General features: G+C 36.4%; 2 protein-coding genes across 7 annotated transcripts in view; one reads left to right on the top strand and one right to left on the bottom strand.

The window, feature by feature from the left end:
- The window catches only part of LOC105452848 (leucine-rich repeat and immunoglobulin-like domain-containing nogo receptor-interacting protein 1), an 86,909-nt gene extending 82,731 nt beyond the window's left edge, over positions 1–4,178 (top strand). For all 6 annotated transcript variants that reach the window (XM_011694336.1, XM_011694339.1, XM_011694340.1 and 3 more), the window contains one exon: positions 2,038–4,178. In XM_011694336.1, the coding sequence (XP_011692638.1) occupies positions 2,038–2,868 (831 nt within the window). In that variant the 3' untranslated portion in view covers positions 2,869–4,178. The remainder of the gene's footprint in view (positions 1–2,037) is intronic.
- Positions 4,179–5,995: 1,817 nt separating this feature from the next.
- LOC105452847 (lamin Dm0-like) overlaps positions 5,996–16,994 on the bottom strand; it is a 14,250-nt gene continuing 3,251 nt past the window's right edge. The window contains exons 2-8 of the mRNA XM_011694335.1: positions 10,373–10,685; positions 9,817–10,109; positions 9,398–9,592; positions 9,071–9,302; positions 8,734–8,955; positions 8,445–8,546; positions 5,996–6,830 (exon numbers count right to left, since the gene is read on the bottom strand). Of these exons, the coding sequence (XP_011692637.1) occupies positions 6,792–6,830; positions 8,445–8,546; positions 8,734–8,955; positions 9,071–9,302; positions 9,398–9,592; positions 9,817–10,109; positions 10,373–10,685 (1,396 nt within the window). The 3' untranslated portion in view covers positions 5,996–6,791. The remainder of the gene's footprint in view (positions 6,831–8,444; positions 8,547–8,733; positions 8,956–9,070; positions 9,303–9,397; positions 9,593–9,816; positions 10,110–10,372; positions 10,686–16,994) is intronic.

Here is a 16,994-nt window from a genome sequence, read left to right as displayed (position 1 = left end):
CCTCCCTCGTCTCCTCCATATGCATCTCTTTTCGGGACTTAAATCTTTTCCATCATTTTACGGGAACGCGTCTTCCTTCCATGCCACGTCCGCTCTGTTTTTCTCTTTTTCTCTTTCTCCCAACCGCGCCCGTCCGATACGACCGCATCCTGCAAATCCCCGTACGTCTGCAGCTACACTTTCGTACTTTGGTAAACTTGCCGCCCGATGAATCCCAGGCAAAACTCCAGACATGCTAAATCCGGAGATTGGGTTGTCCAGGGTCACGAGGATGGATGCGTTCCGCAATACACTTGAGAAATTTTAGTCGTGCGGAGATATTACCGATGCTCTCCAACATTTGATCTTGCGTGTCGGGTGTCCCGGGGTCCCGTTGGGAAAAGAACCCGAGAGCAATTTCGTTGCAGATTTTCTTTGATACTAGGATCCAATAATTGAGTCTTCTCCCTGTGAGACGTCTCGCGTTGATAAACAATTTTTTCGCAAATGAAAATGCGAGTTGACAATTTTACAAAATTGAATATGGACGACAAAAGAAATCTTACGTTTCATTCAATTTCAAGCAGATCTTTGTCTCGACGGAATCCTTTTTAATTTGCGGTCGTTGAAACAATTTTGCGTCAAATTGTGATTAACGGAAAAATTAATTATGCGTCGAAAAATTTGTCATTAACAAAATTGAATTTAGATATATTACGTGAATATATGATCGTATTCATTATGTATGCATATGTACGATGTATATGTTAAAATATCGTTATGATCATATATTCATTATGTACATATAAACGTACTTGTGAGAATTAAGTGTGAATCTGTGCAACGCCACCATATATGAATTAACGCGCACAAAGAGCTGTTTATACATTCAATCGACAAAGCTGACTCGTACGTAGAATTTAACGCACGCGTTCGCAGAAATATCAGACTACTAATTTCAGAGTTAGGCCTGCGCGATGTAAACCAGCGTCAACAGAACACGATATCCTTATTCACGAAATATCCCAGGACGCTTTCGGGCGCGTCTCAAAACGCAACGAAGGAGAAATTAAATGGATTTTATCTCAAACCGTTTATTTTACAAGCGGTTAAAATTTAAAGATTTCGGATAAATTAAGCATCAAGAGAGGAATGCAAATAAGTATCCCACTTTTCAAATTTAGCCAATTTTGTTTCAACTGATTTATAAATCTTCAAAATCTATCTCTCAGTTTAACAGGAGTTTTTTAAAGCTTAGTTTAGAAAATATCTGATATTTCTAATTGAAAAAAATTAATTAATCATTTATAATTAATGATACCAGGAAACTTTAACTTGTAAATTTTGAAGATCGATTCGGTCGATACCGGAAAACTGTAACGAGCAAAAAATTGCGCATGCGAGGTTTATTAAATTAATATAAATAAAAGGCATTAAAATATTTATGCATTTCTTCATTGCATTTGCATATCAAGAGGCCGCGTCAAAGAAACCATTATCCGTCGTCCTAATACCTCGCGTCCTTGCATTATTGAGTTAGCTACGCCATTAATTCTTCTCGCCGAGCTAATCTGACAAGTGCATCTTTACGGAAACAAAGATCTTATTGATAAATCCCGACCTCTTTCCGTTCGGCGGAATTACCATTTTTCATCTCCAAATGTTTTTACTAACAGAAATCTGATAAATAACGCGAGCGGTGTGTTCTCCATTTGAATAACACATCGCACCTTCAGAAACGAGATAGTAAGATATGATATTTTTGTTCATTAATTTTGTACGCTCACACATACACACATAATATTTATTATTTTCTTGTTGTCAATCATAATTTAATACACCTATTACTGAACTCCGATATTACTCGATATTGAAGTTACATAAGATTTTAACAATTTTCAATCCAATTTAATTAAACGATATTCCATGCTCATTATTTTTGTTGACACAGAGACTATTAACGGTCCTATAAACATGTCTTCCTGGTTTCAAATCTTATTTTTACGTTTATGTAGGTACATTTGTCTGATTTATATTCGATGGATATTTCTGTCACAGGTGCTGGATGCTACCTGGAATCGAATCAGGGAGTTGAAGAACAACAGTCTGGATCCTTACACGAACTTGGCCTACATCTACCTGGGTGACAATTTCATTTCAACCATCGAAGAAGGGGCCTTCGCCAATCAAAAGTATCTCGAGGTGCTGGAGCTCTCGACGAACGGTTGCGACACTCTGCCGAAGAGCCTCTTCCAGCTGCCGTATCTCCGCACGCTCTACCTCAGTGGCAACAGGCTCACCGACTCGGTGTTCAACGTGGAGGTTACCTCGCCCCTCAGGCTGCTACAGCTGACCGACAACAGACTCACCCAGCTCCCGCGTATCGGCCTGCAGCCGAGCCTCACCACCCTCAACGTGTCCAAGAATCAGATCACCTCGATCAATGCCGAGGACCTGGCGCAGTTCTGCTCGCTGAACGTACTCGATCTCTCCGGGAACGCGATCAAGTTCAACAAGTTCGGCTGCGAATGTCAGACACTGAATGCCTGGGTCAAGCTACGTGAGATCAAGATGAAGCCGAAATTCTTCATTTGCGCCAACTCGCCGACCGAGGATTGCGCCAATGTAACATTCAACAATCGGACGTACGAGCTGTACAACGAGTGCTCGGGCATTATACAGCAAGCGCAGGAGACCGAGAAGGCACGCTCGGTCTGGATACTGGTGGTCTCGTGCGTCGCGGGGTTCCTCTTCGTCGCCTTCGTAGTGCTGTTCTGCATGCACAAGCGGAATCGCAAGCGGCGCAGGAAGCAGAAGGAGCAGCAGCAGCTAACGGCGAACAACGCCAACACCGAGCTGCTGAACAGCAATCTGACCGGTAGTTCGTGAAATAATCGCCGAAACGTCGTACAACAATAGAAATTGTGGAGGATCCTGTGTCGATGCCGAGAATAAATGCTTTATACGAGAGCCGCGAGGAAATGAAAGTTTTGAGGACCCTTACAGAAATTTAATACTGGAAGGTAGCAATTGATTACTTATTTTGAGTATTTACTGAGAACAGCAGCTTGCTTTTAAAGTAAGTAATTTCCAAGTATTAAATTGGCCAGTACATGAAATTGGATTTCTGTAAGGGAAGTTATCGACTTCGAAGAAAAAAAAGGAAAAAAAAAATGAATTAATTAACCATGTTCAAAGTATCTGAGAGACCTGTTGGTGTTTATTGAGAGTTTAATCGATGAATTCAGAGAAGAGAGAATTTAATCGGATATATCGACAGATACGTGCCTAACCGTTTGTATCTGATCATTAATACACACGTTCGCATTTGCATGTTCAATAAACGTGAAACATTAAAAGCTGGAATTCTCCTGGCGCGACTGCCATTTTCAAAGATATTATATACAAGTTTTCAGAAGAAGTGAGATATATAATATTAGCCTCTTATAAATTACGAGCGATATATATAATAAGAAATCGTTACCATCCAAGATATCGAGCGAAATGGATATTTAGATTACTTTAAGACTTTTCCCCTCCCCTCCCCCGAAGAGAAGCATAGCCATCGAAAGTAACCCAATAGAGAAGATAACTTCGTGAAGACTATGCTTACAAGAGGGTGACACCCGATTGACTACGTCCCAATTGATCACCAGCCACAGCGCTTGAACAGTGGAAAATCTCTAGGCACCGGCCGCTGTCAGTGGCTGTGGTCAATCGGGACGTGGTCAAACGGGACGCTCCCTTACAGATATACAACGCGTTACCTTATAAAATGTGTAAATGTTCTATATTGTGTTCACGTATATATATAATGGTTACGATTACATATATAAGATATATGTGAATGTGATGGATTTTCAAGGACTCTGCGTGTTTCGAATGAATTATTATATTCATCTCACTATACTCTTTGCGACGATAGGTACTACCGATTTTGATTTCGGTAAAACGAATCTCGGAAGCGTCGTTCGCGCTCATTATCGTGCTTTTGTCGATGTAATTAATAGCAATGCGAGGTTTATTGCACGCGATTAAACGGTACTTAAAGAAGAGCTTTCTTTCAGATGATATTGCGACGTCAAGGATGAATTCCTTTGTCCAAGTGTTAAGTAATAGGATGATTTTATTTTTTGTCGTAATTATCTCTGTCTCTTCTCACTAACTTGACAATTTTGTATGATGACATTTTTTTTTATTTATTTCTTATGTAAGCTAATAATAAGATTTTACATGTACTTTATTTGATGTGAACATATATACATATATATATTACACCGTAGTAGAATAACAAAAATCTGTACGATCTTATTTGTATGAAAAATCGTAGAGCTTTTGTCTCTTTCCGTTTCTCTAAAAACATTTCCATTATGTATACATATATGTATATATATTTATATAATGACACAAAGAGTCACAATCCATTTTCAAGATATAAAATATTACAGATTCGTATCGTATGGATGCGAAAGATGTCGCCCAGCTTAGTTCCTAATATTTATTTCATACGGGTGCAGAGATGATCGTTTTTTATTTCATCATAATATCGTAAGTCACCGTAAGGCGAATAGAATAACCGTAACATCGAAATAATGCAACACTCACCACGTAGATGTGACGCGTGCATTACGATATATATGTCAAAGAACTTTTATACTAATTTTCACGTTACTTTTTTAATATGTACGAAGTACCTTTGTATATGTATTGTATATGTACAGAAGTATTAATAAAACTTCACTAAATTACCTTCAACGGAGAGTTTTAACTTTTAGAAATCAAGAAGACGATAATTTCGGCTTTAGACTGATCTCATTATTTTTTTCAGGGTATCACTTTGACATTTCTAACACAAAAATTATAGAAATCGTAAAAAATCTATTCGGTTTCTAAAGGTTAATGATTTTTATATTTGTTTAACGTAATACAAATCTTATTAAAAAGGTGTATTTTTGTATCCGAATAGATACTTTCAAAATTCAGCAAATTAAATTTTCAATAAAAATACAAAATCGATTTCCTTTATGCTAAGATTGTCGAGATTGCGCCTTGTCTCTAATCTAAGATTTTTTTCGTTAATCCTTTTAATAATATATGCTAAGGCAGCTAGCGAAAGAGCGGGGCAAAAGGAGAATCCTAATTGAGAGGAAAACAGTCGACTTGGAATTAGGAATTCTTAGAATGGAGAGAACTAACTGTAACGTTATGCGAAAAATAAATGAAATAAGACACAATTTTTTATTGGTGGAATACAATACATTTTTAAACTAATTTTTCTTACAAAATCGGGCTAACATTGAAAATATTTATCGATTCTTAATGGTTCACGCGAAAATGCATCTCTTTCAATACGATAAAATAGCATTCTTATACAAAGAGAAGGAAATCCTTTCTTATAAACCGGCTCTGTACAAGCACCTAACCGATTTCACATAAAATACGAACAGTTTTGTCCATTTAAATTTTTTCGACTCTTTTTTTTTAATCTTCTCTATCCAAAACTTACTCTAACTTAACTTCGCCTAAAAACAGTTAGCTGCTGTCACTATCGTGAAAAATAAGAATCACGAGTACATTTGTACGGTTAATTTGTGATCTTTTTATTATTAGTATAAATGATATATAACGCTGAATACAATTAAGAGAAATCATTTTGAATGCACAAGAAGGTGGGCGCGATTGTAGGAACAAATACGTTTCCCGTACTTTCCATGAAATTATCGTTGAAATTACCGTTACTGTAGAGTCAGCTGGACTATCGGCAGCACTCGTGCAATTCGATGCGCAATTTCGCGGCTTACCGCGGCCGAAGAATACGCTCCCTTCATTGGCATATACGCAGCGTTCGATTAAATATTACTCGGCCGGTAAAACGGAAGTAACATTTAATTAAGTAAACGATTCAGTCGAGCGTTTTCTTCGGCGTTTTCACTTAGTCCATCTAATTGACAGTTACACATCTATCATATTTAGCCTTTCCCACAGTCTCACGTTACTTATCCTTACTTAAAAGAACAAAAATACTAATAACCCAATCGCTTTTTCCCGAATATGCTTTCTCCATTGGACAAAAAAAAATGAACAAACATAAATACAATCAAAAATTAAGAAATTAATATTTATTAATTAATAATTAAAACACATTCGAAGGCGTTTCGCTATTTCGATACAATTTCCGGACGGGAGTACAAACGGATGTATAAACGTGAACTTGTAACGCGGTATACAGCACAGAGAGGAAGCAGTTTGCTGGATACAAGCGTATACCATTAATATCCGTCCGTACTCGTTAATCGTTTCTCGACGGCTGTGGGTTTAACAGAATATAATAGCACAGTTCCTCTTTTTCTTATTTCCTCGTAATGAATAGACTGATAAATGCAAAAAAAAAAAAACGTATTTCATTCACATCACGAAACCCATTTGTTAAGTTTCATTTGAACTCTTGCCAGTTCAAATATATTATACAATATCTTCTCATATATGTATACATATATAATATATATATATATATATATAATTTCTATTACATAAATGTAAGGAAAGTTATAATATGTTTCAACTGCAATATTCATCATTTCTGCTTTTATTCTCCTTCTTTTTGAAGTGAATACCAGACAAATGAATCTTGTATCTCATATATCTCTGATATTGTACTCTAAATTAATTTCTTTGTATTCATGGCATGATTTCTTTTTATTTTTATCAGTTTCTAAACGGCGCTTGCGTAACACAGCTCCATTTTATCATCATACAAGCTTTTAAAATCTTTTTTTTTTATGTTAATTCTTAAACTTATGGTAAATTTATGTTCACATTATGTGGCAACGCTCTTCACCTTGGGGATCGCTCTGAAACATAAAACGTACGTACACCTCATTAACAAAAAGGAAACGAAAGAAACGTGAAATAAATGAGTAATCACCGCGGACCCCAGTTCGCTTTAATCAACTGAACATCGACATGTCCGTTTAGTCACAGATATAAGCAAATAATGAATCTTATTTGTTATATTCACACGATGAAAAAGATATGCAATATGGAGAAAATATATAAGATATATACATATATATATATATATCTCTCTCGGTAGCATTGCTCTACTTTTTCTTTACATCTCTTACAATAATCTATATTATTGTATTAACATATGTGCAGTAATGTAGAATACACATAAATATGCTAAATCAGATTTATGTTATTTATTTGTAAATGTTACTACCGTTCGCATTCTAAGTAAGCGCATACAATTTCTCAAATGATTGTCGTAATCCGATTACATATATGTATATTTATATTAATAACTCCATGAAAAAATCGAGCAATTGATATATTAATATAAATAATAACAAAAGGTTTTCGATTTTCGAAATTGGTCTATTATCCACCAAAACGTAATGCAAAAACTTAATCAATTTGGCATTCGCAGAATATATTGAAAATTTAATAAGATATAAAAATACAATCAAAATCTCTTTAAATCATCCATATTAGGTTGAATCCAGTGTAAGAAAGCTTTAAGTATATATATTGTCTACGTAGATAATATTTAAAATGTATATTTAACAAATCTTAATTAAAGACAATGTGGTTAATTAATGGGATGACAATAGTTTTATATATAACGAAGATTATATTAATTCTCGTAAGGCATGAAATTTTAGTTAAGCGGTGAGCATCCAGGCAAAATGTTGCATGAAAAAACCAACAAAATATGAAGCAAAATAATACCTATATATTATGAATGCGTAGAATATTATCGATAACGTAATGTTCGAACATCTGATAGGTTATAAAACAACTTACATAAAGTGCCCATCAGAGTCGTGTGCCCTCACCCTTAATACGGGTAGAGATATCTTCTCTATGGAACAAGAAGTGAATTGATGTGAAAATACTACCCCCCAAAAATTAGTTGTCTAACTGCAACAGTTATTCTGTATATAACGAATCTCCAGAAACAAATGGGAGGTAAGTAATGTCTGAATAGCTACTACTTGCTGCATAAAAATATTAAATCAATCCCTGTAATGCCTTGAAAAACTTGAAATAAATATTTATAGCCACATTGTCTTCTTCGATGTTTAAGAATTAAAAAGCATGACTCTTCCAAAAGAGCTATTATTCTACTAACACACATCCCTTTAGTTTCCCAAGTATGGAAAGTATTTCTTTCTTTTTTTTTTTCTTTGCATTACGGCACAATTGCACTGCTATACAATTTGCTAGATATGATTCCGTGCGTTTGGTAGTATATCAAAATAATGCTGCAGTTAAAATATAATATGCTTAACGCATATCAACGTTATATTATCATAACATCCAACTTCTTTTTCTAACGTTTCTTTTTTTTCTTTCCTAATAATTGTCTACTCTTTGTTTTCGAAAAAGTAGTTTAAAGCTTTCATTTCACTACAACATTCAACGTGGTGTATAATGCAATAAAACATTTATTGCATCCTTACCTGTTGGTGATGGAGTTCTTCCGATGGTCGAAATCCCATTTCTCTGTGTCGGGACAAAGTTGTGGACAACTGCTGCCTCTTGCGCTCAGAAGTTGCCATTTCCTGTATTAGAAAATTTATTTATCATTTATCCCGCATATTATTTTATCGGAAATATCTAAATGTGACAATCTCATTCAACGAGTCTTTTAGTTTATTTTACAAAATTTATTTAAAATATTTATACTGATAAAGAAAGGGAAATGTTCGCATTTAAGAATTAAATGTACAACAAATGTATAACACATACCTCTCCTTCGATGTTTGTCAGGATTGTAGTCATGTTGTCCGCTACAAACCACTTTTGACCCTTCATGACGATGTTGGACGGTGGCTCGTGTGTCGCACCGATATCAGCCGACCACACCATCACGTTAGCACCTGTATCGAGCTTTACGCTGCGATGAAACTTGAAGTTGGTTTCAAGAGAACCGGCTTTGCGAATAATTTGCCACCCGCCCAAGCCTATTTCCTATATTATTAAAAAAAAAAAATTACACTCAATAAGAATTAACGTTCGAGTTAACTTGAATGAAGCTAAGACACGCACACCGCTGGATCTCAAAACGTTTCACCTAACAACTCACCTTATTGCCCTTATTAGTAAGTTTCACAAATCGCCCTTGGGGATCCGCTTCTGAAATCTCTACGTCACCCCTAGCGGTACCCGTAACGCTGTAATCGCTACTGCTGCGTTCCTCGCTCTCCTCCAACAAAGTGCGTTTTCGTTTACCGCCTCTGAGAGGAGTGTGTCTGGACGGAGTTGATCTACCAGCGGCCAGAGACGTGTTCGTCGATTGCATAGGTGTGATGTTCAATCTGTAATTCAGGTAAAAATTCGCCGTAAGTTAACATTTGCCCTACCGTGTAACATTTGCCGTTCGAATTTACGGAGACTTATGATATTGACTCACCTCGCCTCTTCGGACTCGAGCATCTTGCGATATGCAGCAATCTCTAAATCAAGCGCCACTTTAATGTCCATAAGGTCTTGATATTCTTGTAACTGCGTGGCCATTTCCTCTCGCATACGCGTCAACTCCGCTTCCAACGCAGCCATGCTCTCCGAGTGATGACTGCGCTCGTTCTCCCGTAAATTCTCCAAATCCCTGTCGCGAAGCATTTTACATTACTCGTATGTTTATTTTATAATTACTTTTATTCATACATAAATAACATTAAACAGATACTTTTACTAATCCTTCATTTCTATATTGCTTTTTTCTTACTTATTTGAAAATGAAAGCGAATAATGTGAGAAATTATATTTGTATTTACATTTTTTTAAATATATAACATATTTTTTTATAGAAAAAATCTTGAAAAAGATTACCTGATGCGTGCATTAAGAGCATTGATAGTTGCTTCGAGTTCATTGATTTTTGAATTAAGCCCTTCGATTCGAGAGCGAGTCTGTCTTAATTCCTCAGTTGCCAAGTTGGCGACTCCGCTATTACGCTGAGCATGAGATGTCAAATTCTTTATTTTGTTCTCATATAAAAGCTCGATCTCCTCTCGATTAGCACGCATCTGCGCCTCATACTGATCACGCAATTCTTGTAACGATTGCTGCAACTTAGCCTCGTATTGCTCCGCGAGACGACCGTCAATCTCCGATATTTCAACCTGAAAAATGCAATTACAAAAATATGATTTCGCAGAATCTACTAAGGGATCAACAGAAAATTATATTAAAAATGCAACTTCTTTAGTATATTTAAAAATTAATAAATGTCATATAAATTATGTAACTAAAGTGAAACTAAATTGTTTTCAAATCAATTCTTTTTTCATTGCTTGCCAATGTCAGTCGGAATTTTTTTCTTAATACTAACGATATTTTTATCGATAGCACAACGTGAAAGATCACGTTCCGAGTAATCACTTACCTGTCGTCTTGTGCGTGTCTCCGTAAGTTCCTGCTGGTAAACTTGGTCCTTGAAACTGATGTCTTCTTTGAGGCTCTGAATATTATTCTCGAGATCGATTCGCTGGAGAGTCTCTTCCTCCAGGTGCTTGCGAGCGTCGTCCAATAATGTTTTCAATCGATCAACTTCCTTCTCCAAGTCCCGCTCCTTCTCGGACAGCTTCTTGCGTTCCGCCTGAGACTGATTGAACTGCGACTGCAAGTCGCTGCATCGCGTCTCGAATATCATCGCATTTCTTTCTGCAATCTGTAGATCCTTTGTTTTTTTGTCTAATCTGAAAGAGACGATAAACATTAGTCATACAGCGTTTATTACTATTAGCGACATAATATCTTTCATAATATAAAAAATCGATATATTTATATTATATTAATTATATATTTTACAAAATATATAATTTCTTTTACAATATCTTTCTTTACGTTTCTGCAACATTTCTTTAGCAACCAATTGTAAACTTTTTTAGCAGCTCGATTACCCGCGAAGATTATCTTGCAAATCCTCACAAAGTTTGCAAATCGCAATGTTCGATTTATCACTTTCATCATAATGTAGAAAATGCGCGCCCCATTAACTCTAATTATAGCGTCTTGCTTTTAGAATAGAAAGCTGGAACGTTGAATTGAGCCAAGTGTTAATAGAGAATCAAACGTTGTTTCTGATTCAAACAGTTTTAACGTTTTAACCGAGACGACAGAAACAAATTTTTTTACGAGAACATGTGTACGAGAGCGAATTTTTCATTGATGGATTTCCACGAAGGTTCTTTGGACATAAAATACTCAGAACCAACATCGCCTTGCTATCCTTGGCCTACTGCCTTAAAACAGGCAACGTCGAATGATGCTACATCTATTCTCGTGATATGTCTTTTCTCGTTTACGGTATCCTCGGAAAGCGTCGTAAGGCAGCTTTACCACAAATTCACCTCGTTAAATTGAGAGAACAGTTTGCGGATTACAAACGAGGAATGACAGATAAACAAAAGATAAATTAAATCGGATTTAATTTACATTAATCTCTCGCGGGATCCGCGTATTTCAGCCCCAAAATTCTAGATAATGTGACAATGGGCTATTCTGCGATAACGCGCAAGATTCGTCACGGTGTGATCAACATTCTCTGAGTCAGATTCGTTTTCATTTACGCCGCCGCGCCGGTTCGCGAGGAGGAAGCCGCGCGCCGGGTAGGAGAGAGAGCGCGCGCGCTTCTATTTCAAGCGATGTACGACCCACATTGAAAATTTTATTTTCTGCCATGGTGGCCCGGACGTTGTGTGTTTAATATTCGCCCGTTCTTCTCCCTCGCTCGATCTTCAAGGCAAAAAAAAACTCTGTGCACTCCGGAAAGCACACGCTCACCAGAAATTTGCGGAGAAGTTCGCCGGCTGCTAATTAACTTAAGCTAACGATCGTCCCTAACAGCGTTTCAAGCTGGAAACGCGTGACATTCAATAAAATATAATTTTCTATGACGAGAATGTTATTACAATGTAAAGTATTTATATATATAACTTCGTAATAAATATATCAAAGTGTTTACTAAAATACTAAAATCTTATACAAAATTTCTTGAAAATTTTCCTAAATTTCCTAAATATTATTCAAAATTCCAAGTAAGAGTAAAGAATTTTTTAATCCAACTTTGAAATAAATTGGAATATGATAGTAACGGAAACAAATTATATATTGTAAATTGCTAAAAGATTCTTTAGTTTTTAGAAAACAAGGATTCCATGAGATTGTATCTACCCTTTTCTACAATTGAAGCTGTGAAACTAATAAATCAAGTACCTACAAGGAAAATTCACTATAATATAGTATCAACAAATTACTCTCTTCTCTGCTGTATAATCTCTTTTATTGTCATTCTAATTTTTTAAATAAAAACTCGCGAGACACATAAATGTATGTAAATGTACGCGCATATATATATGCCATGTTCATTGCTAATCGACATTTTACATTATATCAAGAAAAAAATGATAAAAAAAATTATGCTTTCAAAAAGAGATAGAATATAAATTTAAAAGTAAAAATCCAAAAATTTCTCAGTACCGATAAAATTCCATTTTATCGAAAATTCTTGATTTTCAAAGGTAAAAGAGAAATTCTCTGAAAATTCAAGATTCTAATTGTAAGTTTTCCAAGTTTTTTTCAGATAGAAAACACCTTGATATATTGTTCGCAATAAACAGTCAGCGATGAAACCGTTTACGTCAATAAAAATACGCTCAGGCTAGCTCTTCGTGAACACATTGCAAAAATGCAGTGGAAAGAAAATAATAGTAGATGCTAAAGTTTTCGTCACATTGCTAATTCTTTTGTTTTTCTTTTGAGTTCCATTACTCGCCGGCCGTAGACAAGGTTGGATACCACTGCTCTAAACAATTGCTGAGCCAGGGAGTCTCGAGATTTATACACGCTTCTTATAGCATAGGGTGATGGTCGTCGCCCTCTAGTCCTGTCGCAGACCAATCGGAACGAAATGCGGGGCGACGAGACGCTTCGGAAGACTTTGCAACGTTATGTGCATCCAGCTATACGGACGAGCGACATCCGTTACAATGTCACGGGTCAAGTTTAGTTGCGCATAACTGGAGTTTTATAATTTTGCATAAATACTCGCGCGATATATAAATTGAAGGATTAAAAGCTTGCAATTTTTTATTTTATAATTTTATGTTATTACTTTAGCGAGTACACTTTATTGCAAATATCGTATATATGAATTTAAAAAAATTTGTTATATATTTATACATATACATTACATAAATAAAATATAAATAATATAAAAATATGTTACAAAATTTTTTTATATATGTCCAATAAATATATAAATATTTTTCACATGCTGATCCTCTTTCTACAAAAATACCAGGCGGAATATCCACTATAAAATTACCTAATTAAGGAATTAACAAACATTACAATTCTAAAGTAAAATTTAAAAAGACGTCGTTATAAAATTTATAAGTAATTCTAATTTTGTCCGATTCTCGATTTATGCTGCCCCTCCTTCGATTCCCAAAAAGTAGAGACTATATATCTGTCTAATTTACCCAGACGAGAAGGGCGCCCTACCGATCGTGTTGCACACGACACCTCGTATATGATCTTGAACTTAAAATCGCGGGCCCCCTCGCACGGCTCCGAAAATGGCGTGGCGTTTTACACGCGCCCGCTCGCGTGCAACGTGCAACGCCGGCCGGCCTCACGCGACGCCTGACATCGCGCTAAAATGGCTGACATCGGGCGCGTGATGTCATTCACGATTCCACCAGCGGCACCGGCTTTCGAGACTGCTGATCGATTCGCGGCCGTCAGAATTTCGCGTTTATTTTTTTTTGTTTTTACGAAAACGTCAATCCTTCCACGAAACTTTTTCCGCGGCGTTTATCCGCGACGCTTGAAATTCGAGATTGTTAGGGTCGACCTCGGAGTACACGACCGCCACGCGCGGTCGTGCGTATCGCCGAGCGCACGAGGAATGCGCGAACGTGTGTTCCCTTATCGTTAAATTGGATCACGGACTTGAACGGTATTACTCCACTTTTGTAGTAAATGGAAAAACTGAGCAAAACAAAATATCTTTCTCGAAATATTCGAAGCTTCAAATATTTAAATCTTCCTCATTGTCGAAAGCGCGAAACACGAAGTTTTCGGAAAAAACTTAGAAAACATTTTAAAGAAATCTTGAAGCTTGAAAAAAAAAGTTATAAAATAGAATATATATATTTATTTCTAACTACGATTAGCCAAAGAAGATTTAATATAAAATATATATTAGAAAATGTTTTTTTAATTTATAATACATTTGCAATAAGCGATCATTAAGTAATAAAATAAAATTATAAAATTAAAAATTGCAAACTCGTAGTGTTTGAACTTATATATTGCGCAAATTGGTTTACACTTTTTCCTATCCATACACATCCATCCATCCTTCCTACTTTTTGACATTTAAAATCCAACCATTCATCTACCTATGTGTCATTGTGTTTATATCTTTCACATTATCTGATCTTATCTTACATAGCCTTCTATTTTTAAACCTTCTCTTTACATTTAAACTCATTTTCCATTCTTATATTCCTATATTTTCGCACATTCTCTCTCTTCTTATTATCTCCTAATTTATTTAAAATCCTCAAATCTTCCATCCTTAATTTTTTAAGACTTTTTTACCTTAGCAATTTAAACCCTCGCGTCCATACTTATCCTACATATTTCACACACATCTATTCAGCTTTCCTACTTTTTAATCTTTAAAAAATCCAACTAACTTACCTATATCATCCTGCTAACAATATCTTATCACATTATTTTATCTTAACTTACATAATTTTTTATAAAAAAAAAAACGTTATAAATATCTAGAAATATGTCAAAAATTTCCCTCAGATATATGTATTTTAAGAACACGCTGATAATATTTAAAATTTTTTGACAAATTTATAATTATTTTTTCTACGTAAAATATTACCTCAATTTTATATTTAATACTTATTATTTTCGTAACTGCAATCACAGTATTCTTTTAGAACTTTACAATGTGAAGAAAAATCCAAGAATTTGTAGTGAAAAAACGGTAATATTTCTTGAAGCCACTTATCATTAAATAATATTCTTAAATGTTCAAGTTTTCTATTAGGAGACGCTCGCGTCATGCCACAACCTTTTTTGCTTATTCAAGGATCAGCGAATTTGCGGACGCTAAGCACCGCAGGGAAAGAGAGAGAGACCGAGAGTAAGAGAGATGCCGTTCAAGTGCCGTCTGTCGCATAATGAAACATCGTACTCCCAGAAATTTTGGTCGCTGACACAATTCCTTTCGCGAAGGTTTCGAGATGTGACGGAATCACGAAGAATCGCGATGACGTTGTCAACGTATGATTAATAATAATAATAAAAATAATAGTAAAGTCGCGATGCTGCCTTACTGAAAGATTCCAGCATTAACATTGAATCATCGTTGAAAACCACCACGATCTTTGACGTGAAAACGAGCTTTTATGATCGTGACTATCTCCCAGGGGCTCTCAACTTGCACTTCACGAATAATATCCGTTTTAATCGATGTGTACATTCGGAAAGATAAACGTCTTCATACATGAAATTGCACGCATATCGAGTCACATTCGGGCCGGGTGTTTCCTGTCTAGATATTCGTGTGTCATGACTGTTGATTACTCCAGAAATTGCAACACTATCTCAAAGTAGATGATACTTATATAGTTTAAACACATTAATGACTGATGAATAATAGTAATAATATAACGATAAATATGACAATGTTTCTCTCAAATAACTTAAATCTCGAATAACATGTCTAATGTTTGGACACGTGTTTCGACAGGAAGCACACGCCTTGAATATGCCCTTGTATGCGGGCGACTTAACAAGTCAAGGCATTTATGACGCCATACAACCCTTACAGAAATTTACCAGAGGAGCCAAAAAATATTGTAAAAGTATTCTTTATTAGTTCTTTTAATACTTAAAAATAAGTATTATTTCCTTCAATAATAAATTTCAGTAAGGGAATTCCAGTATCTACCGATCTTCACACAGCAATAAGAAACATTGTTTAATCAAGTCTGCTTTAGGAAGACAATGACATTTCGAAAGTGCAGGTAGACAAATTTCGAGATTACTAAAGCCCTTTTCCTCCCCCCACCTAAACTTCTCTCTACCCACGTAAATTGGGCACGGCGGATGCGTTATGGGGAACGTATTACCGGTGCGGTGTTGCAACCCAGCCCTAACGGTATAAACCGGAATAACACGGGGAATACCGTAATTTCGTCGCCGTGGAGTATCCACCGATCACGTTCGACTTCGTAACCTGTAACTTAGGATGTAACGCACGCGTGACGATAATTATTCAGAACATGGAATTATCGCTGTTACACGCGCATAGTTGTATTGTGCAGTGGGTATTTAACACAAATAAAGAAGAGCGTTGATTTCCAAAATCAGTCCTTTCCCTCTCCCCCTCGATTCAACTAAAATCTCGCGGATCATTTATGAAAAATTTAGTAAATTACCATCTCTTAGCACTTTATTAATTTCACATATCTTTTACGAAAGCGATACAATACATCGCGTTTATCGCGTTTTCATTCTACCGCACTCTTTCTACATTCGCTGCCTTCCTCCCTCGATTTCCAGCGGGTAAACACGAGAAATCGAGCCTACCCTCGACGATTAATCCTCATAACGCGGTTCCAATCTGATAGTCGCGAGGAGCGAGGAGGAGGAGAAGGAGCAAGAGGAGTGTAAGTTTATCGTGGAAAAATTTCACTCTCGCGCGGGTCGAAGGATCGATCGTCTCGGCGGCGGGACATAACGCGCCCATAATCGCGTATATAATCTCCCAGCCTAGACCCGGCATTTCGTACGAATGAAGGCGGAGAAGCGAGTCAATGTTTTTAGGTCAGATGATAACGCACCGGCGTCGGTGGCGTGCTGACATCACCGCCGCATAGTAAGCGTGACGCAACCGCTCGTAGTAACGTCACGTTGCGGCGAGGCCCCGGCCACGCGCGCCCGCCGTCCCGGCTCCGTTCATACTCCCCCCC

The sequence above is a fragment of the Wasmannia auropunctata genome, unplaced genomic scaffold (assembly GCF_000956235.1).
Source record: "Wasmannia auropunctata unplaced genomic scaffold, wasmannia.A_1.0 LD336026.1, whole genome shotgun sequence".
Taxonomy (NCBI): domain Eukaryota; kingdom Metazoa; phylum Arthropoda; class Insecta; order Hymenoptera; family Formicidae; genus Wasmannia; species Wasmannia auropunctata.
Note: the sequence above shows the minus strand (reverse complement) of the source record. Positions and strands in the feature narration are given on the sequence as shown.